The sequence below is a fragment of the Mangifera indica genome, chromosome 13, assembly GCF_011075055.1.
Source record: "Mangifera indica cultivar Alphonso chromosome 13, CATAS_Mindica_2.1, whole genome shotgun sequence".
Classification (NCBI taxonomy): Eukaryota; Viridiplantae; Streptophyta; class Magnoliopsida; order Sapindales; family Anacardiaceae; genus Mangifera; species Mangifera indica.
This window is the reverse complement of record NC_058149.1, coordinates 9,452,235-9,476,119: the sequence shown is the minus strand read 5'-3', so window position 1 is coordinate 9,476,119 and position 23,885 is coordinate 9,452,235. Positions and strand designations below refer to the sequence as shown.

The following is a 23,885-nucleotide window of genomic DNA, read 5'->3' as shown; positions in this document are numbered from 1 at the left end:
TGAAAATCTCAAATACCCACCCATGAACAGTTAAATTTAACGGAATCCTAACCCCTTAAAATTTTATCTCTTTTTCCCCCCCTAACCACTAAAAACTAATCATTTCCCTCTAGGCCAAGTTTTGAAACATAGCATTCCCCCCCTATGATTTAGTTCTCAATCCCCAACATCAAATCCAGCGTCATCGCCAACAACAAAGCTTTTTCGACATACCACCATGCTTCGACGACCTCTCCTCTCTCCTTTGGAACATCGATTGACCTAGATCTAGCGTTGTCTTTGCCTGAAAAGTTAAAGAGACGAAGCTCTTCATTTTCCCAGACAAAGACGACGACCTCGTCTCCTTTTGGGAAGACGATTGTCTTCCTAAGAGACGTCTGGAAAGATGAACATCTTCCCAGACGAAGAAGAGACTTTTCAGGCGAAGATGACGTCAGATCTAAGTCGATCAACGTTTCAGAGGAGAGAAGAGAGGTCGTTAGAGCATGGTGGTGCATCGGGAAAGCTCCGTCAATAGCACCGGATTTGACATCGAGGATTGAAAAATAAACCCTATGGGGGGAATGCTATTTTTCAAAACTTAGCCTAGAGGGAAATGGTTAGTTTTTAGGAGTTAGGGGAAAAAACTGGATTAAATTTTAATTTATTTTTAATATTATAGATAAAATGATGATTTTGTCTTTTAAACAATTAATTTTATAACCCATGGGTGGGTATTTGGGATTTTCAAAGTTAAAGAGGGACAACTTGGGAATGAAGCATACCTTGTGTAATACCCTCAGGTATGTTTCAGGGGTATTTATGTCTTTTGACTCTATTTAGAGATATTTCCCATTTTAAGTACATATATTTGTTTTACATGTATATGTGTGTTTATATATATATATATATATATATACCTAAAGAAAAAGAAAAAAAAAGAAAAGAAAAGGAAAAAGACAAAGAGAAAAAGAGAAAGAGATAAGGCTTATTATATAAAGAGAAAGAGAAGACTTTTCCATCATTCCGTCCATATTCCAGCAGCCACCATTTCTTCATGCCTTTTCTTTGCTTTCTTGAAGCCAAAGGAAGAAATTGAAGGGATATTGGAAGATAAAATAAGAAGAAAAGAAAAAGAAGCACTTGGAAGCTTTGGTAACCAAAGATCTCCTTCCTTTCCCTTTCATCTATGTTTATATGCATGTTATGTGAATATGTTAGTGTGTTTTGGTATTGATTTAAAGTGGTCTTGGTGATAAAGGAAGCAAAACAAGGAGAAGGAAGCCAACTTGCAAAGATTTGGCTTGAAACAAGGTAAGGGATATCATCTTTGATATGTGACATGTTTTAGGCTTTTGGTTCCTTAGATCTATGTTATAAATGTTGATTTTGATGTTGAGGAATATTGTTTTTCCATTTGGGATGTCTATGTATGTGATTTTGTTCATGGCAGAAAGTTGTATAATATTTACAGTTTTTGCCACTGAGTTCGTCCCATGTTTTGGCTGCCTTATCTGATGAATTATGAGTGCTGTTATATCTTTTTGGAAAGCTCTTTGAATCCTCTTTCCAATGATATATAGCTTGTATAAATTAGAGATCATTTGGACTGTTAAATATTTGTATGAATCGAAAGGACTGGTTTACTAAATAAAGAGAGGAGGCAGTTTTGTCACTGAGTTTATCTCGCGTTTTGACTGCCTTATCTATGGAATTATGAGTTCTATTATTTCTCGTTGGAAAGCTCTTTGAATTATCTTTTCAGTGATATATAGCTTGTATGAATTGGGGATCATTTGGATTGTTAAATATTGCATGAACCACAAGGACTGCTTTATCAAATAAACAGAGGAGGCAGTTTTTGCCACTGACTTTATCTGTTGTTTTGACTGCCTGATTGAATGAATTATGAGTGCTATTATAGCTTGTTAGAAAGCTATTTGAATCCTCTTTTCAACTATATATAGCTTGTATGAATTAGGAACCGTTTGGACTGTGAAATTGTATGAAAAAGAAGGTTGCCCTGTCAAATGAACAGGGATGTGAACAGTATTTCACAGTTTAGAAAGGAAAAAGAAAGAAAAGAAAGGAAAAAAAAAAAAGAAGAGAAAAAGAAAAGTAAGAAAAGGTTGGGACTCAAGATTCAAGGGTCGTCCCAAGAGTAATGTCTGGTGAGTTATGAATAAATTTAGATAGAAGTAAAATTAGTAAGATATAAGACTCGCATGCATGCTATAAACTATGAGGGGGCACTTTACACTACACCGCCCGTAGTAGGGCACGTCCGCAGTAGGACACGTCCGTAGTAGGACATAGACCCTCAGTAGGGTCCGCTCGCAGTAGAGCTCAATTCAAATTCAGAAATTGTGTAGTGAAAGAAAAAGAGCTTGAGCTTAGAAAAGTGTCAAATCCCTATAGTTAGCTTCCAGAAAGTATTAAACAGACACCAGATGGGACAAAGTATGACTCAAATAATAAAGAGTGAACTAAATTACCCCCTCAATCTCTTATAGAGGTTAGGATGTGAGGTTGAGTCCCAAAAGTGAGTTAGAACAGGAAAAAAGATAGTTTACTTGATTCTTTCCCCTTATTGAGTGTTCTTATCACTCATTCCCTTTTCTTTCCTGATTGCAGGTACAGGTGATCGAGGTAGCTGCGAGGCAGGGTCAGGTCAGCATAGGTAGATCCGGTTGGAGCAGGTTATCTCTGATTCATATTACATGCATACAGTGGCATGTTCTTATCGACTTTTGACTTTTTGAGATTATGGTATAGTTGCATATGATTACTCCCTGTTTTCAGATACTTTCAGATGAGTCTTCATATGAGTATATACATCTTTTGTTCGCTTCCAGATTTTCAGTTTTCTTGGAATACTTCCTAAACACTTTAATGATGCATTTATTTTAAAGTATTTTTAAAAAGAAAAAAATAGACGCTCCGAATATTAATTCGTAACATTTCTCCTTCGGTGGGTAGTACTTCTAGGGAGGGATGTTACACCTTAGGTGGGAAATAGTCCTTTGGCCTTTTAAAAAATTTAAGAGTCTTTTAGAAATTTTAGGGGTAAATTGTAAATTTTGAAAACATCATGGATCTTTATTTTTGCTCCTAATAGTTTTAAAATGACAATTATACCCCAAAAAATTGAATAAAATGTAATAAAGTTTTCAAAGGGTTAAATAGTTACGTTTAAAACATTTGGGTCTGACAAAAACTTGTTGTTTTTTATCTTTAAAATTAATAGATATTAAAATTATCATTTTACCCTTACATCGTTAGTTTTTTTAATAGAGTTTGAATTTGGGTGGGAAAATGCTATTTATAAAAATTAAGGGTGAAAAAGTACTTTTAGACCAAACCTTAGTGGGACAACATTTTTTACTCTTAATTAATTTTATCTTAATCTATCATTGTCCATTAAAACTAGGAAATTAATTTAAAAAAGCAGTCAGTTTGCCGCATAAACTTTTTTTCTGTACGAATTCTTAGCTTTTACTTTTTTAAGCAAATCATATTTTTCTTTCCAAAAATACCACTCTTCTAATTCCTTAACTTTTACAGTAGCTTTCACAGCATTAATCTCTTATATTTCAAACGATATACATTAAACTTAATTTTTCTGTAAAGAATAATATCTACAGATGAAAAACAGATTATTTTTTTAAATAATAATTGATTCTTATATACATTTATACAATTACAAAATGATTGATATACCGGACGTTTTCTCAAAACGGTGCATTTTTTTCGAGCGGATGCGAAAATGTGCGAAATGATGCCTAAAAGGGTGTGGGTGCGTGGAAGGGTGCGAAAATTTGGAAAGGGTGCGGGAAGGGTTGCGAGTGTGTGAAAGGATGTGTAATGAATAATATCTACAGATGAAAAACAGATTAATTTTTTATATAATAATTTATTCTTATATACATTTATACAATTACAAAATGATGGATATACCAGACGTTTTCTCAAAACGGTGCGTTTTTTTCGAGCGGATGCGAAAATGTGCGAAATGATGCGTGAAAGGGTGTGGGTGCATGGAAGGGTGCGAAAATTTGGTGCGGGAAGTGTTGCGGGTGTGTGAAAGGATGTGACAATTTGGAAAGGGTGCGTGAAGGGTACGGGAACGAGTGCAGGTGCATGAAGGGGTGCGGCAATTTGGAAAGGGTGTGAAGGGGTGAGGGTGTGTGGAAGGATGCAAAAAATTTGGAAAGGGTGTATGAAGGGGTGTAGGAACGAGTGCGAGTGCATGGAAGGGTGCGACAAATTTGGAATGGGTGCGTGAAGGGGTGCGGGTGCGTGAAAGGGTGCGACAATTTGGAAAGGGTGGGTGAAGGGGTGTGGGTGCGTGGAAGGGTGCAGCAAATTTGGAAATGATGCGTGAAAGGGTGCGCAATTTGGAAAGGGTGCGTGAAGGGGTGTGGGTGCGGGTGCGTGAAAGGGTGTGGCAATTTGGAAAGGGTGCATGAAGGGGTGCGGGTGCGGGTGCATGGAAGGGTGCGAGTGCGTGAATGGGTGCTGCAATTTGGAAAGGGTGTACCCTTCACGCACCCTTTCCAAATTGCAGCACCCTTCTACGCATCTGCATCCTTTCATGCACCATTTCGCACATTTTTGCACCCACTTGAAAAAATGCACCATTTTGAGAAAACCTCTGGTATATCCATCATTTTGTAATTGTATAAAAGTATATAAGAATAAATTATTATATAAAAAAATTAAGTTTAATATGTATCCTTTGAAATATAAGAGATTAATCTACGAAAGCTATAGTAAAAGACGCTGAGATATAAGATGAGGGGTATTTTTGAAATGAAAAATATGATTTGTTTAAAAATATAAAAGCTAAGAATTTTTGCCAAAAAAAGTTTACGCGACAAATTAGCTACTTATTTTAATTAATTTCTCATTAAAACCCTTTCTGTGTGTATTAATATTATAATATTTAGAGTAATATTATATATATAATTTTTATATATAAATAATGATGTATCACCGTATGATTGGATAATTAAAAATTAAAGATACAATAATATTTAATTACATAATAATATATCATTATTTATATATAAAATTATACATATAATTCTATTATAATATTTGTTTTAGTCAAACAACAAACAAAATTTTCATACAAACTCTACTCTAGTAAGTTATTTCCTTAAAAGCTCAAATCAAAGAAGTCATACAAAGCTGAGCTCATGCCATTTTAAATTTTAGGACTTCTTGGAAGAAGGTCAAATTTGAAGCTCTTGCCGTAAGCCTTTTTTTAAGCTTATTTAAAATATGAAAATTCCGAAAATATCCTAATACATTTTATAAATTTGACCAGATTTATTAGTTTTTTGGGAAATTTGTATTCGAAACTCTTTTGCACTTAAAAAATTTCAGAAAAAAGCCTTGAAGAAGCATAAATGGCAGCAACAAGCCATGATTTATTATTATATTCACTAAAAATTGTAGATTTTTATTTTACTTATTTGATTTGATTACTATAATTTATTTGGTAATTAATTAATAATTAAAAAATATAAATTTGACGTAATTATCAAAATGCATTAAGAATATGACACGAGTTAAACCTTTTATTAAAAAAAAAACACGAGTATGACAAACAATAATCCACGTGCTTTTAAACTGATCCTACCAACCGCGTGATCAGGTTGTCGTAATCCTCTTTTTCACTGCCACGTGTCCTCTCTGTCCACGATCTTTCTTTGTTTCTTTCCTCTGACTCGCCGTTCCCGATCAACGCGTTTAGAGTTCACTATATTTTGTTGAGCACCACAGCCGCCATTGTTGCTATCAGTGTCAATTTTGATGCTTCCTTAGCATATGGTGAAGCCCACCGCTGAGTCCATGGCCGAAGCGTCATCATCGACTAGTCATGAGCCAAAATACAAGGGTGTTCGTAAGCGAAAATGGGGGAAATGGGTGTCGGAGATTCGGCTTCCCAACAGCCGTGAACGTATTTGGTTAGGTTCATACGAGTCACCCGAGAAGGCTGCGCGTGCATTCGACGCAGCTTTGTTGTGTTTACGAGGTGCCACTGCTAAATTCAACTTCCCCGACAACCCACCGGATATTAACATAACCGGACCAGGAGGACGACCGCTTCATCCACAAGAGATTCAAATGGTTGCCGCAAAATACGCCAACGAAGAGCAAGAGCGGCCCAGAGCTTCATTGGAGTACAATGTATCATCATCAGAGGAGGCGGTGGTGCCCGTGAACGAGGACAGTAACAGTTGTGATAAATCGACCATAGATTGGTCGTTTTGGAGTACGTTGGACAGCCATGAGCGAGCTGTTGCATCTGATTTTGGGCTTTATTCTGGGGTTGACATTGCCATGGATATGAATGTAGATGAACTGTATCCTCCACCAACACCCATGGTTGATGAGAACGGGGAAGATCATCACAACGTCTATTCTCACTCTTCATTTCTGTGGAACTTCTAAATTATGGAGGTTTCTATTTTAAAAGGCTTATCAGGATAGTTCGGCTCATTTGTGCTGTCCATATCACTAATTATTTTTTAAAATTTTTTCTTTCCATCTAAATTATAAATTTATAGGTTGGAAAGTAAAATTTTTTTTTTTTTGTCAAGAGCTCCCTTAGTCAAATTGGATAACAATTTTTTAAAGTTGAATCAATTATATCGAATATATAAAACTTCAAATTTAATAATTAAACATACGTTTATTATACCAGATAATTTAAGAATCTCATCTTAATCAGGCACATGGGAATCTCAAATTCAATCATTTTTTTTGAATTATCGAGGGATTCTATACATTTAACCTCTCAGGATACTCTTTGGCACTCTTTTGGGCAGCTTAGAAACTTCCTTTCAGGAGAGAATTTGTAAAGCATATTGGGCTACGCTACGATTGTTAATACGTATGGAAAAAAGACTTGTCAAGAAGGTTCTGTGCAACACCTGTGTTTAATTATTAAAAAATCTATATATTGTTACTTAATAAGTGGTTTAACACCATATTTATTAGGCACCAATTTATGACCTTTAAAAAAAAAGCTTCTAAAATCTTGTGTGAGCACAATTAATGTCATTGGACATGATGGATAGTGGCAAAATGTTATATAAACTATCTCCATCTCTTTCTAGATGTCCATTAAGAAATGATGTCTCTTTGTCTCTGTCAACGAAAATTCATCTAATAGAAATAGTTACCGTTTTTCATCTTATTTTAAGATAATCATCTTCACAGAAGAGAGAAAAAATAAAACTTAAAGATTTAATAATAAAATTATCATTTTTTAAAATTTGAAAATTTTGAGTAGAAAAGAGATTATGAGATTTTTGAACTTATGAAAGAAAATATAATAAAACTTTAATTTTTCAATTATTTTTAATAAATAACAATTTTATCCTTAACTTTAACCAAAATTTTTAATAGAAATTGAATCATGGGTGAGTATTTGAATTTTTAAAATTATAAATATGTATTTATCTATACATTAAAACTTAGATGGAAACTAATACTTTGGCCTTTAATGTCATTGGGAGTTGGTCAATATTTTGGGCATGATGGGCGGTGGCAAAATGTGATAAACCTTCATTTATTTTTATTTGCAATCCGCACTTGGTTCCATCACATTTGTAACACATATCTCCATTTTTGGAGGTAAGAGTTATTCTTCCTGATACGACAATGATGCGATGGAAAAGGCTCATTCAAAAGTCAACTATATACAAAAGTTTAGTCTATTACAGACAGCCAGTCTTTCTCTAAGAATTGAGTTGGAGATACCGTACTTGTACTAAGAATGTTTATATCTTACAAATAAATGGTATAATATTTCGTGTACACCGACTATAGCATCGTTGAATTAAATAATTTTTAAATTAAAAAAAAATAAGTACTCATATTATTTAATTACAGTCTATTACTTTATATTATATATAAAAAGTTATATAATTTATTTATACTTAAATCGAATTGATGTAATCATCATCCTTCATCAAATATAATAACAATATTCCCATCTCTAATTGTTAACCGGATAAAGTAGGGATAAATATAAACCAAATTGAGTTAAACTTAAATACCCTTTAGTTCGAGTTTAACTTAAATAAAAAATAACTAGTATAAAATTTGGTCCAAATTTATTGAGTCAACATTAAAAGTGGTTAGAGTTTAGTAAAAATAAAAATAGTTCAATTTGAGTTTAGCTTGAATTTACAACCCAAATTTATAACTAAAATATATGATTCAAATTTGTGATTCATTGACAAAATAACACCGTTTAATAATTATTTAATATAATTTAAATTGAACCACAAATTAAATTTAAATCGAATAGAGTTATTTATCCAATTTATAAACTCAGCTGAATTAAACTCTTTATAACTCGAGTTCTATTTAGTTTTAAAATGAATCAAAACTCTTAATTAAAAATAAATAAATTCAAACCGAATTATTTTTCAAATCCAAATCAACTTAATTCAGATCCAACCTCAAGATAAAGTAAACCACTATGATGAAAATGAACATACCACCAACATACAATATTAATTATCTCAAGTGTAATTAAACCACGTAACCTGTGCAGTTTTATTTTACGTGGAAAGCCGTCAAAGGAGAGCGGTCCCTTGTTTTGCTACTAATCAGCATCAGATTATACCACTCACCGATACTTCGTCTGATCTATTCATTTTTCAAATAATATATAACTAAATATATAAATAATGTATTATTATATAATTCAATAATACTTCATTTTTTATTTTTAATCCAATAAAAATATATATATATCCACTTTAAATACATAAATATGTACATATTTATATGTATAATCACACAATTGAGTAATTTTTAATTAAAAATAAAATAACATCTAATTATGTAATAACATATATAAATATATACATAATTATATACCTAAAATAGATACATATAATATTACTCTTTAAAATCATCTGATCATATATATCAGTTATATACTCAATTGTATATTCAAAAAAATATACTCGTAGTATTACCCTACCCGTGTACCATCTTCACTTGAAAAATCCTTAAACATCAATTATTATAATATTATGTTCCACAAAATATACATGCACTTCATGTTCTTATCATGCAATTGGTAATAAAGGCATTAAAGGCATGCCCTGGAGGTTCACCGATCTCCTTTATAGCACTTCAACTGCAGATTCACATGAAAATACAATAAGGGATTGTATTTGCTGCTACCAGTGAAACCTTCAAGACAACAGAAGGGAAACCATGCTATTTGCAGAAGCTGGTCCATCATTATTCACACTTGGTATTATGCTTTCCGGAGATACAAGCTTCACAAATTCTCTCAGCTCTGTAAAGCTGCAATGCTCACTATATGGCACTTCATATCTGCAATAAAAACATAAGATCGAACATTTGCATCCACTGTGACAGATAAAACTTGCAAAGTACTAGCAAAGAAGAAAATATTTGTACCACAGTAAAATTTTGTTTTACCCAACTAGTGTTTGGCAAAGGACTTCATCAAGAAAGAAGAAGATATTTTTATAATCGGAATCAAGACTAATCAACAGGACTTCAAAATCTTCACAAGCAGAATAGGGGACAGTACATTAGGCTGTTACTTGCTTAGTTGTTAACATGCCTAAAGGGCTAACAATATTTTGCCATAATAGGCTAGGCAACTACCAAAATATCACTTTCCATTATTAAGTAGCATAATGACAAGACCTTTTCCTCAATATATCAATTGTGATTCAGGTAAACTTCAAAGCTGCTCACTTAGCATAACTGTTGTGCTTTTGAAGTGTTCAAATCTCAAAATACAAAACCATCCCCTTCTACAAATGATAAAACCTCTTTGCATAATTTTAAATTTGGCGTGACTTAAAAAATTTGATGTGGCTTATTTGATAATTGGTGACTAATATTGTAATCTAATCAGTCCAAGTAGGATTTTATTAAGGATGCCAGTTCAGTAAACAGCTTTACTTTGGAGCAAATCATGATAAGCTCCATGTACACCATAGCTGGTTGCACATCACAAGGGGCAAGGCAAAGACTGCAGATCTATAGGAATTTAAATTTTTCTTAAAAGTGGAAGGCAAACCTTATAATTGTGCCCTGCTGCCATCTTCTCCCTATAGACTTCTTCTTCCCTTTACTAAATGTCCAGCCAGTAGGAGAGAAAGCAACTATAAGACTAAATCGATTCTGACAAGAAGCAAACAAATAAACTTGAATAACCATTCAAAATATTTAATGATTTTAGATAAATTGAACATAATTCTATTGACTATCTATTGTTAAAATCAAATATTAACAATAACCATGCATATAAGAATCATCCAAGAGAATCTTAGGACTAGAATTTTTTTTTCAAATGATAGTTCACTTTCCATACATGAATATAAAATGGGAAGAGAAATAGAAATTAAAAATACATATACATAAAGTCAAGCTTGACAGAACTCTTGTGCAAACTCCAGATTTAGTAACAATACTCCAGTCAACTGCAACACAATCACATCAACTTCCTGAATCTGGGATGCCATTGGCATTGATATACTTCACTAAAGGGAGATTATAGGCCAGTCTTTCCCAGATATATCACAAAGTCAGTATATGAGAGAATTAAAATGCTTATAATCCTTCAATATCAATACGGATTTCATTCACTCATTTTTGTTTCATTTTATTATATGCACTTTAACTTAAACTATAAGATTTTTTTTTTTTTTTCTAAAGATTTCCAGACAATCACTGCTGGTCTAATTCTCCACAACAGATAAAGCTGGAACAGTGCCTTTAATAACAAGAAGAGTGTACTAGTGGATATCTTTCTTCTTCATTCACTTAGATTGGGAAAGAGTTTTGGTTTTACCAACATACTAGTGGCATTGGTGAAAACATGTTAAGTTTTTATAACTTTTTTTATTGGCTTTTTTACTGTATATAGTTTTGTGATCTTTCATATGTATCTTCAACTTTTGTGGACATCTTGTTCATTCTTTTGTAATTATTTCAATTAATAACATTTATGTTTCTTCTCAAACCCAAAAAGAAAAAAAAAAAAGAAGAGAGAGAGAGAGAGAGAAGAAGAAGAAGATCATAACATAATATGCATTACTGCTCTAGCCCGAACCAACCTAGCTGTTCTTGGCCCTAGCACATATAGGCACTCACCAAGCCAGAATCTGGAAGCACTTATATATTCAATGCTTCTAATTTATCCTCTTCATCGTTCCTTTTATTTTGTACCTAAATAAATAACTGAACTCTTCACAAACACAGATTGAGTTTCACATTTATTGTTGAAAATTATGCTTCTCACCTTATATTGATCGGATACATGTTTAAGTCGTTTGATGCTTGCAAGGGTCCACATAGGCACAACATGAATGTGGCTTTCCTGTTCATTCATAGTAAACCATCGCATATCTTCCTCAGAAAACTCCAAACATTTTAAGAGACGGTGCTTTGCAGCATTCACATAAACCTTTCTGTGGAGGACACGAGCAACCTCCAAAAAAAGCCTTTCCTTGCCTATGATAATTACAGAAGTTATAATATAACATGAAAGAATGAATCAAAGAGTGACAGAGACTGTGGCCTGTACCAATTGTGTAGCTTCCAATTAGAAAAAGAGTTCCAGGGTTGAAAGCTTCTGCTTGGATGGCCTCAATAACAAACTGTATTACAGCTTCCTGCTTTGGAAAGTCATACTGCAAAAAATCATCAAATGAGAGAGAATTCAATTATACTGACATTTCATATACAAATACCATGAAAGTGTTGATGTATGTAATCACTCTCACTTTTCAGATTATATATGATGTAATAAAATTTGAATGCAAAGTTATTTATTCTAAAGCAATAAAACAAACTAAACTAATTAAATTCCAATGGATCTTAGATATTATATATTGAAGCAGAGTTAGGTAATAGTAATGTAAACACATCATTACATATAACAACAAGAAATAACTAAACATTTCAAAAACATACATCCCACAAGAAAATTTTCTCGTTGCAAATTATGTTCTTTTTATGGATTGAAGCTATTTGCACACTAGCCAATTTGTTTTATTCCTCATGAAGAAAACTTAGGCCCAAAGCCGATCAAATCTCCTGAGACTAACCTCAGCAGAGCTCAAGTAGATCCCGAGCATATAAAATCTGCATCATTGACTTTAACTTTATATATTGGTGTATTCAGCATATATATTAGATTTTAATAAGGGATTGGTTATAGATGGAGTACTAGGCTTAAGTTCAACTATGTAAACTCACTACCATTCTTGTTTTTTTTAACTCAAAGCAAATCTAACTTAAAAATTTCAGCTTAACATGAAATAATTGCAGACTTACCTGGGGATTACAGTAAGTGGTATCAAGGATGAGAGTATGGATAGGACATGATTGCAAAACCAATGTGCTCGCCATTTGCTCACTAAAACGAAAATCGCCAGTGTGGAGAACAGCCTGAAGTTATAGTTACATTAGGATACTTCTTAATAATGATGAGAAGGTGATAATCAAAATAACAATGAGTATCTTAAAAGTCAATGTGGACCACACCTTACCATTAGGTGGTTCAAAGAGGATTATGATGGAACCTGGACAGTGGTTTGCATCTAAGCATGTCACATATATACCATCAATTGTGATCCTTTGGTTTAGGGATAAAACTTGTATTCTATCCCACGGTATTCCAATCTTCATATTCACAAGCCTTGCAGTGATCAAAGAGCAATAAATCTTCCCATGACAGAAGGATTTCGTTAAACCTTGATAATCTGAAAAGATAAATGCAATACAGGTTTTAATTGAGTTTACAAAAGGGCTCATCAATAGAATGGTCAATAAAACTCTCAACATTGCTGCTGTCTAAGGTTGCCACAAAAAGAAACACTGTCAAGACTTTGGAAGGGCTAAAGTAAACGTATGTAAGAATGTGTCTCTTGTCTTCTTAGTGAAATGTGTAAGAAAAACTGGGAGACCTCAAAACCATATCTTTCTACTCTATCAAGTGGTTTCTTATATGTGGGCTAGGTTTATACAAAGAAGCCAGGATTGCTTGGATCAATCTCGGTACCTTTGATTCAGTTGTAGAAAAACTTTTGCTTCTAGGAAAGGGAAAAAAGCCAGGATTCTATACAAATGTGTGATATTGACCATCTTTTGGGTGATATGTAAGAGAAACACAATATTTTGCGCTATCAATCAATCCAAGTTGGAACTTGCGAAAAAAGTATGCTAGCAACATGATCATTTTTTAATAACTCTCTACCTCCTGCATAATGCAACTCATCCTGAAATATGGTGTAGGCTGTAGAATTATGCTTACGTCTGATTCTTTGCAAAGAAACAGGTGGAACTTAGCAAAATTCGTAAATCATCCACACAAGTTGCACTCAGAAAGATGACTTGATATGGTAATAATGGATCAGTATGTGATTAAAAACAGTGCCCAAGATGAATGAAGAGAAGTTTTATTGCAATTTTCTTAACCTATTATCATTAATGCTTCCCTTGATCCATAATACCATGGAAATATAATGATGAAAACAGGAAACAAAATGCAGAAAATGTAACTCTAAAGCTTGAAAAGTATTTAGAAGGGCTTCATGAATGAATGGATTGAACTAGAAGAGTAGGTGGGAAAGCAGCTACAAGTTACATGGGTATGCTATACAAATTTAAATGATAGGACTTCATGAATCATTGATATATTGAATTAGTAACTGAGAGTAAATAAATCCTACCTTAACTTTTCAATCTAAACTATAAGATTGGAGAAGAAGAGAATAGTGAACTTACGGTCCATATGAAAGTGAGTAAGAAACCAATGTGAACAATCTCTTCTAAGATACTTGAAAGCATCCTGTCAAAGGTACATCAGATACAACTTAGCAACAAGACCAGCTCCACTGATAATAAAGAAGTTGAGGAGAGTTCTTATCAATCACAGCATATGGTGCTTAATCTTTCACTACTACACAGACACATACAGACAACAAAGATGTAAGAATTTTATTCCTGTGATGTTTGTTTATATTATTATAATACTTCAAATCAGTCTATGATATGTCAGAAAAGTTCTCTCTGTCACAGTTCACATTTGGAGGCATTATTTTGATCTGTAGAGCTGCTTTATTTAAGTCGAGGGCCAAATGAGTATAGCTAAGACTAGACTTGAGCCAAAGCAAGCCGAGCCCAAACATGGGCTTGTTGGAGCTCGGCTCAAATCCATAATGGTCAGCTCAAGCTCATTCAACTTGACAAGAGATTGTCTAAGGGTCATCGACAAGATGAATATGATAGTGTAACCAGCGTGAGGAACAGTGTCACCAAAGAGGGATTCGAGCCAAACTTGGGTCAAATTGTCGAATTGAATCTCCAGTTCAAATTCGGTTCGAATCGAGTTAAGTTGAACTAGTTCAGTTCAAATTCAGCCAAAAGTACACAACTGTAATTGAGTGGGCAGCAAATAACATTAGTCAAAAGATGAAAGGTTATCTTTACCACTCGAAATGGTGTCCCTGGAACACAACACCATGTGGGAATATCTTTGAGTTTTCCATTTTTGGCATGATTTTTTCCAACAAGTTTATGACCAGAACCTGAATAACTTTTGTTCGTTCCATCTGATCTACCAGAAGAGGAGAGTTTCTTCCCATCAACAGTGGAGACGGGAAAGAAATCCGTAATCAGCTTGTTTGCAGCTGGCTCTCTATTTTCATTAACACTAGTTGCGGATGCCTTATTGTGCCTCTCTGATCCACAATTACTACTTGATTCTTCACTAGCAGCATGTGAATTTACATTTTTCTCAACTGCACGGGAGCAACCTTTTCTAATTTCACTAAGAGCATGCATGATTTTCTTCCTAGGACCAAGTGCAGTAACGCCTATACTGACTATATCCTGCAATAAGAAAAAAAGGGATAAAAGAATGCAAATATAAAAATTATTTTATCCTGAACCGAAAACAGTAACAAAGTTGTTTCCATGACAGAACTGTAAAAGAAATGAAGACAAATTTAAGAGCTTCCTGAAACAGTTCGCTTTCACATTCATATCAGGGACAATTTCTTTTTTTAATTAAGTTGACATAGCAAGAAGCCAGCCGTTCTGACATTATAGCCTATAACCACAATATCTTTTGATTATACAAAGCACTGATTTCAAAAAAAAGATATAAATTGGCCATCTAAAATGTAAGTTTTATGCCGAAACAAACCTCTTCTGTCAGCCTAAGTAAGGTGTCCCAGTCAATCTCTTCCCGTACAAAGGCTTCTTCGTATCTACCCAAACCCAGACTGTGTAGCAATTTAACAACGGGAGAAACATCAACAACTTGTTGAGGTAATTGAAAAAAACCATCACCAACTTGTGGTGGCAATTGAGGTACTCTGTCCACATCAGGACAAACAACCTAAAAGAAATTTTGTCTAATTAGAAATCATATGTCAACTTACATACACTATCACAAATTCTCGATTAAGAGATTATGAAACTTACATCTTCAGCTTGGTTCTCGCATTTGTCAAGACAGTCATTGGTGTGAACTTGTCTCAGGTCCTCACTCAGATCCGAAATATCAACTCCACACAGTGGACACTGAACTAGGCCATCCACTTCAACTTCGTTGTAATCATCGTTAACTTCCTCGCACAACTGGAGCAGTACATCAAGCTCCGAATCGTCCTCAGACTCCCCGTTCAAATTGCAATTCTCTGTCCTCGACCTCAATAACCTAGACTCAATCGAATTCCGTGAATATCCCTCGTTTTTTTTCAAAATACCCTTCTTGTCCCCGCAATCCGGAGAGCGATGACTGCTTGTGATCTTGTAGCTGCAGTCGATGCTCGAGGGTATTGACTCCAAGCTACAATTTTCGTCTGCGTTGAAGTAAAAGCCCTCGATATTAGGGTCCACGTTCTCCTTTCCAGGATTGGAAGAAGGCTTGGACTGACGGTGGAGATTATTAGAGGGTTTGAAGGGGATTCTTCGTTTTTTGGAGGCGGAAGTTGTGATTTTAGGTGTTTGTGTGAGTGGAACTTGGAAATCGTCATCGTCGTCGAAGGCAACGGCACAGGCAGTGGGCAATGGCTGAGAGGCGTTGCGTTTTGCGGGCATAATTCCGAACTGGTGCTCTCTGGTTATCACTTTCTTTTCACCATAGGTTTTTAAATGAAGGTTTTTCTTTTATTTTTCTTTTTAAAGAGGCTGGCAAAGTGGAGGGAAAATGGGGCCAAAATCAAACTTTCAAAACGACGGAAGGTTCAAATAATGGGCCTAACATCAAGGATGAAATTTGATGAAATTTGAGTGTTTTCGGGCTTCGTTGCTTTACGATGGGTCGGGTCTTATAATTTGGAACGACTGTTAACTGACGTAATGGCCCAACCGTTACTGCTCTAAATTTGTTGGCTAACCCTCATGTACTAAAATTAAACTTTTTTCGACTTCAAGAGTAAATAAAGCGGTTAAAATATTAAAATTTTTAAAGTAAAAATTAGAGTTTAAGTTTTTATCATCCTTATAAAACTTTAATTTATCTAGTATAATAGATGTTTATAAAATATTAATTTACTTAGTATAGTAGTTATAGATCTGACATTATGTTTCGGGTTTATTAGTCTAACAAATACAGTACAGTAGTTGTGGATGTAAACCCATCTAACAAATACCGGTTAATTAAAATATTAATATTATACATATCTATTTTGAATACACAAACAGATACATATTTATGTATGTCATCATTTATTTATGTGTTATTTTATTTTTAATTTAAAATCATTCAATCATATGATAACACACACAAATATATACTATTTATATATTTAAAATAAATACACATAGTTTTATTATAATTAAAATACCCATTTTTAAGTGATTAGTAGAAATGTAACTAATAACCCTAATTTAATGTAATTAACTTAATTAAATATAATTTTAACATTCGTCCCGAAATTCTAGCCACATTCTAAACGTAACCTTAACCTTATAAAAAGTGCCCTATCTTAAATCTCTACCTCTATCAATCTTTTAACTGTCTTTTACAATATCTTACCATGAATATACGAAATCTTGTAAGAAAAAGCATTACATCAAGGTGGTAAGATCAATCTTAGACAAAATTCGGGAATTCATTCATAAAAATGATTGCATATATTTTAAAGTTGATTAATTGTTACCGTACATAAAATATTTGTTTAATTTTAATAAAAAAGGGGAAACATCGACTATGTGTAGACTAGATTTAATCGATTGTTTATATTACTCAATTAGTGTAATATATGTCATTTAGGTAAAATATTAAGTACACACATAATCATATAATTTAGTGTTATTTTATCTTTAATTTAAAATTATTTAATCATTTAATAACATAAATTAAATATATACTTATTTATATATTTGATATGAGTATGAATAGTTTATTCATACATTTGTAATGATTACTTCAAAAGAAAAAATACAATCAATAAGATTTCTTATAATATCGAGGATGATGATAATGTTGCTTGTTATATTACTTTTGTATTATAAGATGAACAAATTTATTCATACATTTGTGACGTTACTTCAAAATCAAGGAAAACCATCTTCAAGCCTTAGTCTTGAAACAAATAGTTTGGAAGTGAACAAAATTTGTATAACAAGTTGTTATATGATCAAAACTCATTTTTTATGAACTTACGAATTTGACTTTCAAAGGCAATAAGTGACTAGCGGATAAGCCTTGCTCTAGCTCGTCACCTATAGAAGAAACCTTAAATAAGACATAATTCCTTCTAGAAGCCACAAACAGGAAACATGGACTAAATCTACCATGATTTTCATAATCTACAAGGCATTAACTAATTATTTTCTATTATTAGAGAGCCATTCTTCTCAATTTCAACAATCATAATTGAAATTTAATTACTGTCCTATTACATTGAGGTCATGATAGCACCAATTAAGACAACAACTTTCACATTACGTGAGACAATGTGCATGTAACCCGGTTAAAATTTTTTAGTAGTAATTTTATAATTCTATAGATTTAAGTATTGTAGTGCTTCCTTCTAAGGGTGCGTTTGGTTGACGGTAAGATAGATTACCTTGGTAATCTATCTTTTATTCCCTTGTTTAGTTTGTCAGTAATAAAATATTACAGTAATCTTCTATTACCAATGTTGACGTAACAGGTAATATAGGTGATAATCTGATTACCACTTTCACCTTAAGTATTTAAAGATTACTGAGGTAATCTTGAGTTTATTATAGAAAAATTATTATTTATTAATTTTTTGAGATAAAAATAAATTTATTTTTAATTAATATGACAAATAATATAAAAAATATTTAAAAATAATTATATTCAAGCGCATTTAAATAAAATAATTTACTAGTAATCTTTTATTACCTTTAACCAAACACAATAATTATTTATACCTATCAAATTTTATCAAACATAGTAATCATTTATACCCAGTAATCTTCTAAGTAATTTATCTTCAAGGTAATCTTTCTATTTTAGTAATCAAACATTACCCAAACTAAACGCCCCCTAAAGGGTATTGCTATAGAAGGGGTGTTAGAAGTAACAATTGTAGATCTTTTCTTATTTTGCGTTCATCCCTCCAATTGGCTTGTTGCAAAAGGGTTATTGGCTTGTATGGGATAAAATAAGCCATTTTCATTCATATTGTAAATATCTATCCAAGCCTATTAGTCTAATTCCTCTCTTATTAATGACAAAATAGCTTTGATTTTCTCCATATTAACATAACCACTCTCCCCAAATATTTGAAATGAACAAATTGCATGTCATTGTTTAAACTTTTTCAACCATTCATTTGAAATTTCAAATGAGGTAGCTTTGGGATAGAGTTGCCTTAAAAATATTTCGTCTTTTTTTTTTTAAGCAATTCATTACTCAAGCTGACATGTCATTAATGTCATACAAATTAGTCATAGAGGGCAAACTCTATTTTTTAAGTACTTTACCATATTTGAATATTTTGTATTTGGTCTAATAAATACAGACAGAGTCTTAGTTATAAAAAAAATTTATATTTGGGTTCAACAATACTTTTTTTTTAAAAGAGGTCAGTTGATCATTTAAGTATTTTAGATATTATTGCTCATGATACCTTAAAGCTATGAGCATCTTCTAACCACTTCACAATATTTTTTTGCTTTCAGTTGGAGTTTGATTCTTTTATTTTGCACAACTCAATAAGAATACTTCATGTCACTTGAGTTTGTGTATTACCTTTGGTGGCATGGTTGATTTTCTACATGAAAAAGGAAATGTATTACTTGAATTAGGCTATGTTATATCCAATGTATTTATAAAATTTACACTGAAAAAAACAATTAAAGAGAATATAAACTTTTAGATATTTAAAATAACTCTATATATTCCCAATAATAGATAGATAATTACTTTATTGGTCTTGATAATCCCTTCGCCACTCTCTTAAGTTTTATCTTTGAAGAGACTTTGATAAGAACTTAAAAAATGTGACCTTAAGAGGTTATGTTATTTACCGGTTTTATTCTTATATATTTTTTTATTGTTTTACCTTTTGAGAGGGCATGCTTAAGTTGTTTTCCTCTTTTTAATATATTTTTGCTTAACAATTTAAAAAAAAAACACTAAATAGAGCATGTTTTAATTTTTTTTTTTTTTTAAATCATGTCTATCTCTTTTCTCAAAGTAAATACCTGAGGTTGAAATATTCTATTAATTAATTATATTAGTAAAACTAATATTTTAATTCTAAATCACATCTGATAAATGTAATAAAGTATAAATACAAAATTTTCTGACTAAACCTTTTAATATTAAAAATAACACGATTTTGTCTATAGAGGGATAGATAATGTCCGAGCTCAGTTACTGTAACGTGCATCAATACTTTTAAATTGATTAATAATTTTATTTGTGCATCAATACTTTTAAATTGATTAATAATTTTATTTGTTTAATCTGTAAAAAATATATTAATTTATCAATATTATTAATAGATTTTTATTAAAATTATTGGATTTATGAGAATACTAATTACATAATATTTTCTTACATGCATAAACAAATTGACCTAATGGTTAATAGTTTGGAATCATATATCCAAATAATAAAACTATATTCATAAATAATATATACAATTTTATGTATAAATAATCATAGCTCGTTATATAATTAAATATTTTTTTATTTTTAATTTAAAATTATCTAATTATATATATTATTTTCACATATAATACTACTCATTCTCTAAATCGGTAAGTACTCAACGCAAGAAAAGGTCAGACACATAGGGTTGGGGATTGGGATCACTTTTGCGATTAGATCTCTTTTCTGAAACCACAAATATCACCAAGGGCAAAACACGACATTTTAAAAAAAGAGATTACCAAAATTGATAGAGCATATAACTTAAAAAAAAGACTTTTCTCAGTAATAGAACATAACAAGTCAGTTCTGAATAAAAGCACGCTAAAATACTGTCATAGCACGTAACAGCTTTCAATAAAAAATGGCCAAACAAGATGTGATTATTACAGACACTGAATGTATGCCAAATCATAATTAGGAATGTTTATAAACTAAAATGACTTAGAAAACAATTTGATTGATTCAAGTAACACTTCCCAAGTGTTAACATTATCATAAGACAGTCCAATTGACCCAGAAAGAAGCAAGCAAAATCAAACATCATTCTTGGATACTTTGTCCAATGCACTGAGATAATCAACCAGTTCTCTTGATAATGTGAACCCCGCTATCAGTTTCCACGATATCACTTATCTCACCAATCTTAAGAGCATATGTAACTTCCTCAAAAGGCTTCTGCATCTGGCCTCGTCCAAAAGGACCTGAAGCACAATTTTAAAGAGTATCATTTAGATTAACATATTGAAGAGAACATGTTTCTGATGTGATATACAATGAAGCTTCTTTGACAACAAATGCAGACAAACAACCAAGCAGGTTAAACCCTGAGAATAGTGACTGACCCGATAACTACTACACAAAGTAAGTTAATAATTTAATCTTGAAATGCTGCCAAAAGGGATTTGAACATATGCCCCTTTTTATGCATGGAACCCCCTTCAAGGCCACTCAAGCAACTGCTCGGAGACACCAACAAACAACACCCTCACAAATAACTTGAATTTTTTTGGAAGGCATCCATCCTTTTGATACATACAAAACACAAAACTCTTGGGTGGGTTAGACATTTAAATGATGTCACTACTCTTAGGTATCCCCTTCAGCAAAAAGTTTGTGCTATTAGATAAAGTCCTAGCATTAATATTGAAAATTCGACACATTCCTTCACAAACAATGTGTATCATAGATATGAAGAGACTCATCAAGATTTGAGTTGTGTGTCATGGATTCAATGAGACACATCAAGATATGAGTTGATTTACATATATTGATTGAGAAACATAAATGATACATGAATTATTAAAATAAAAGTTTTAACTTGATAACGATTATATGTAACCACTAACCAAAAGCTTGATCTATTTGATAAGAGGTCAATACAAAAATTTCAGATTTGGTGACTATAGTAGTTAAAAGAATAGTATCACAACATGAAAGAACCAAAAGGATAGGCATTGTAGGCACTCAAGATAATCCATCATTATAGAGACTTTTATATGGCATTTATTTTAAGAAAAAACTATAAAGCAGATCAATTCTTCCCAATTCCTTCTAAACATGCCAATTAACTAGAGTAACAAGAAAAAAATTTACAGAATTTATTTCTTAAAGCTCAAATAGTCTGATTGCTATAGCGCAGCACAAAGGTTAAAGTGACTACTGTGCTTTCTTTGCAAATGATCAAAAAATAAGAAAATTCAGTTCAATCAATTAATACAAATGCTCAAATGGTAGAAATTACGCTACCATACATCTCATGCATCGATAAACATATACATTATATCAACAGTGCAATCAGCTATATCCCCGTTGAAATTATAATCTGTCATATGCCTATCCAAATTATAAGCTCAATCTACAAACTTACGGTAAATAAAGCCCTCAAACCACAAGTTAAGAACACTAGAGCGTGAATGCTACAAATTTGGAGCAATTATTTGCTTTCCGCTACGTGAACTTTTTTGACTGCTTCCACACGTTCAGAGTTCTTTCCACTTAAATCTAGCAAGAATTTCAGATACAAAACCCTAATCTTATTATATTCAATCAAACTATGACCCAGGCTCAATACTTCTCATAACTATAGAGTACTCCCTAATAAAATTCTAGGGCTAGTCCTAAGTTGTTATAATACAGAAGTTTCAGCAAATCAATAAAGGCAGATAAACGCAAAAGTTCGCTGCAGAGAACATGAAAATTATAACAATAATAATAAAACGGAAAGGGGAACGGACCGAGATCGCCACCGCGTTTTGCGGAGCTGCAATCAGAGATACGAGAGGCGACTTCGTCAAACTTGGTCTTGCCGGAGACGATGTCTTCGCGGATAGCTTTGAGTTGAGAGATGGCACTGTCTTTGGTGGTGTTGTTGATGACCCTACCTTCTGGATCCTTCCACGATGCCTTTCTTCGTGAGCCTTGATGCTTGATCAAGATGTGAGATGCCCTAACCTGATTGGTCGACGACATTTTAGGCTTTTTCTTATGACTCTTATCTCTTGCTGCTGTTGTTGACGGCTTTCGATCTGCCGATGAGATCGAAGAATTTTTCCTCTTCCGATCTGACTCAATCTTCGCTACCGCTGCTCGGCTTTTGCCTTGAGAAGGAGAGTGTGTAGAATAAGTGAAAGAGTCGAGCTTCGTAATCTTGAGATTTCAATTTCAAAGAAGGGAAAAGGAATTTTTCATCCCTGCACTTTAGGCCTACTGCCAGTCAAAGGTACTGACTTTCTCCCAACCCCGAGATTTTAAAAATTTACGAAATTTCCCTTAAAGATTTCTAAAATGACATGAATCCCCTATCATCGTGTTTCATTTCAATATTTTTCATCAACAAAAACTGTTTGTCCACATTTTTAACATATGATTATATATATAAATGATATATTATTATATAATTAAATAATTATTAAAATAAAATTTAATTATATAATAATATATTACTCACATATTTAATTATATAATCAAAAATATATTCATAAAATATTACTCTTTTTTCAAATCAAATCAATAAAAATGACTTAACAATATCTAAAATCATATCAAACTAATCTGAATTTTAATTTAAACTAAATCAAACTAAAAAATTTTAGATTAACTCGATTCAATTTATAATTTGGGTCTATTTTAGGGTTCTTAATAGATCTTTTGTAAATTTTTTTAATATGTTTCAAAATAAAATAAAAAAAATCAGTTTTTCAAAGATTAATTTCGATATTTTTAATAATTATTAAGATCATATCTACTTCATATCAGTTATAATTAGTTCACACCCACTTACTAAATCAGAAACTGCAAATCATTTTATTGTTTTCCTTAAACAATTCAATGTTCTAAACCAAACTAAGATTATTAAACAATTCAATCTAGTTTAGTGAGTTTGATTATTTATAATGTATATTTATTCATTTAATGTTTTTATACAAAGTGGGGTAAGCTTAAGTTCAATAACTACACGTTTTATACACAAACTACAAATTTTAAGCCCATGAATTATAGATTACTTGAAGTTGAGTTGATTTTCAAAAAGTATATTCCTATACAAATGCCCGATTTACGTGTATTCAAGTTTGAGTATTTAATTAAATATGTAGATAATATATTATTATATAATTAAATATTATATAATTTTTAATTTAAAATCATCGAATAACATAATAATATATTATTTAAAAACCTAATTAGATATTTAAAATTAGATACTAGTTTTATTACATACAAATTGCATTGACTC

The 23,885-nt window shown here is 32.2% G+C and overlaps 3 protein-coding genes across 4 annotated transcripts; 1 reads left to right on the top strand and 2 right to left on the bottom strand.

Annotated features, from left to right (window-relative positions):
- The first annotated feature begins 5,749 nt into the window (after positions 1 to 5,749).
- LOC123194084 (ethylene-responsive transcription factor ERF017-like) lies at positions 5,750 to 6,537 on the top strand. Its single transcript, XM_044607230.1, has one exon. The coding sequence runs from the start codon at positions 5,815 to 5,817 to the stop codon at positions 6,439 to 6,441; it is 627 nt and encodes a 208-aa protein (XP_044463165.1). The 5' UTR covers positions 5,750 to 5,814; the 3' UTR covers positions 6,442 to 6,537.
- A 2,472-nt stretch (positions 6,538 to 9,009) lies between these two features.
- On the bottom strand, positions 9,010 to 16,159 carry LOC123194083 (DNA cross-link repair protein SNM1). Of its 2 annotated transcripts, XM_044607228.1 has the most exons (10): positions 15,493 to 16,159; positions 15,212 to 15,406; positions 14,494 to 14,895; positions 13,789 to 13,852; positions 12,547 to 12,764; positions 12,337 to 12,450; positions 11,585 to 11,690; positions 11,300 to 11,511; positions 10,076 to 10,179; positions 9,010 to 9,354 (listed from the first exon to the last, which is right to left on the bottom strand). In XM_044607228.1, exons 1-10 carry the CDS (start codon positions 16,108 to 16,110, stop codon positions 9,210 to 9,212), a joined length of 2,178 nt encoding a protein of 725 aa, XP_044463163.1. In that variant the 5' UTR covers positions 16,111 to 16,159; the 3' UTR covers positions 9,010 to 9,209. The 2 variants fall into 2 exon arrangements, with proteins under 2 accessions (XP_044463163.1, XP_044463164.1); XM_044607229.1 differs by lacking the exon at positions 15,212 to 15,406.
- A 4,297-nt stretch (positions 16,160 to 20,456) lies between these two features.
- On the bottom strand, positions 20,457 to 22,859 carry LOC123193820 (peptidyl-prolyl cis-trans isomerase Pin1). The gene is made up of 2 exons (XM_044606875.1): positions 22,387 to 22,859; positions 20,457 to 20,853 (listed from the first exon to the last, which is right to left on the bottom strand). Exons 1-2 carry the CDS (start codon positions 22,619 to 22,621, stop codon positions 20,729 to 20,731), a joined length of 360 nt encoding a protein of 119 aa, XP_044462810.1. The 5' UTR covers positions 22,622 to 22,859; the 3' UTR covers positions 20,457 to 20,728.
- Between the last annotated feature and the right edge of the window lie 1,026 nt (positions 22,860 to 23,885).

Excerpts from the sequence above, each read along its gene's own strand:
- LOC123194084 (XM_044607230.1), top strand. The coding sequence starts at position 5,815 with ATGGTGAAGCCCACCGCTGAGTCCATGGCCGAAGCGTCATCATCGACT.
- LOC123194083 (XM_044607228.1), bottom strand. The coding sequence starts at position 16,110 with ATGCCCGCAAAACGCAACGCCTCTCAGCCATTGCCCACTGCCTGTGCC. Across the intron at positions 12,451-12,546 it reads TTGAACCACCTAATGGTAAG|GCTGTTCTCCACACTGGCGA; the intron begins GTGTGGTCCACA and ends CTATAACTTCAG. Across the intron at positions 11,691-12,336 it reads CCACTTACTGTAATCCCCAG|TATGACTTTCCAAAGCAGGA; the intron begins GTAAGTCTGCAA and ends GATTTTTTGCAG.
- LOC123193820 (XM_044606875.1), bottom strand. The coding sequence starts at position 22,621 with ATGTCGTCGACCAATCAGGTTAGGGCATCTCACATCTTGATCAAGCAT. Across the intron at positions 20,854-22,386 it reads AAAACGCGGTGGCGATCTCG|GTCCTTTTGGACGAGGCCAG; the intron begins GTCCGTTCCCCT and ends ATTGTGCTTCAG.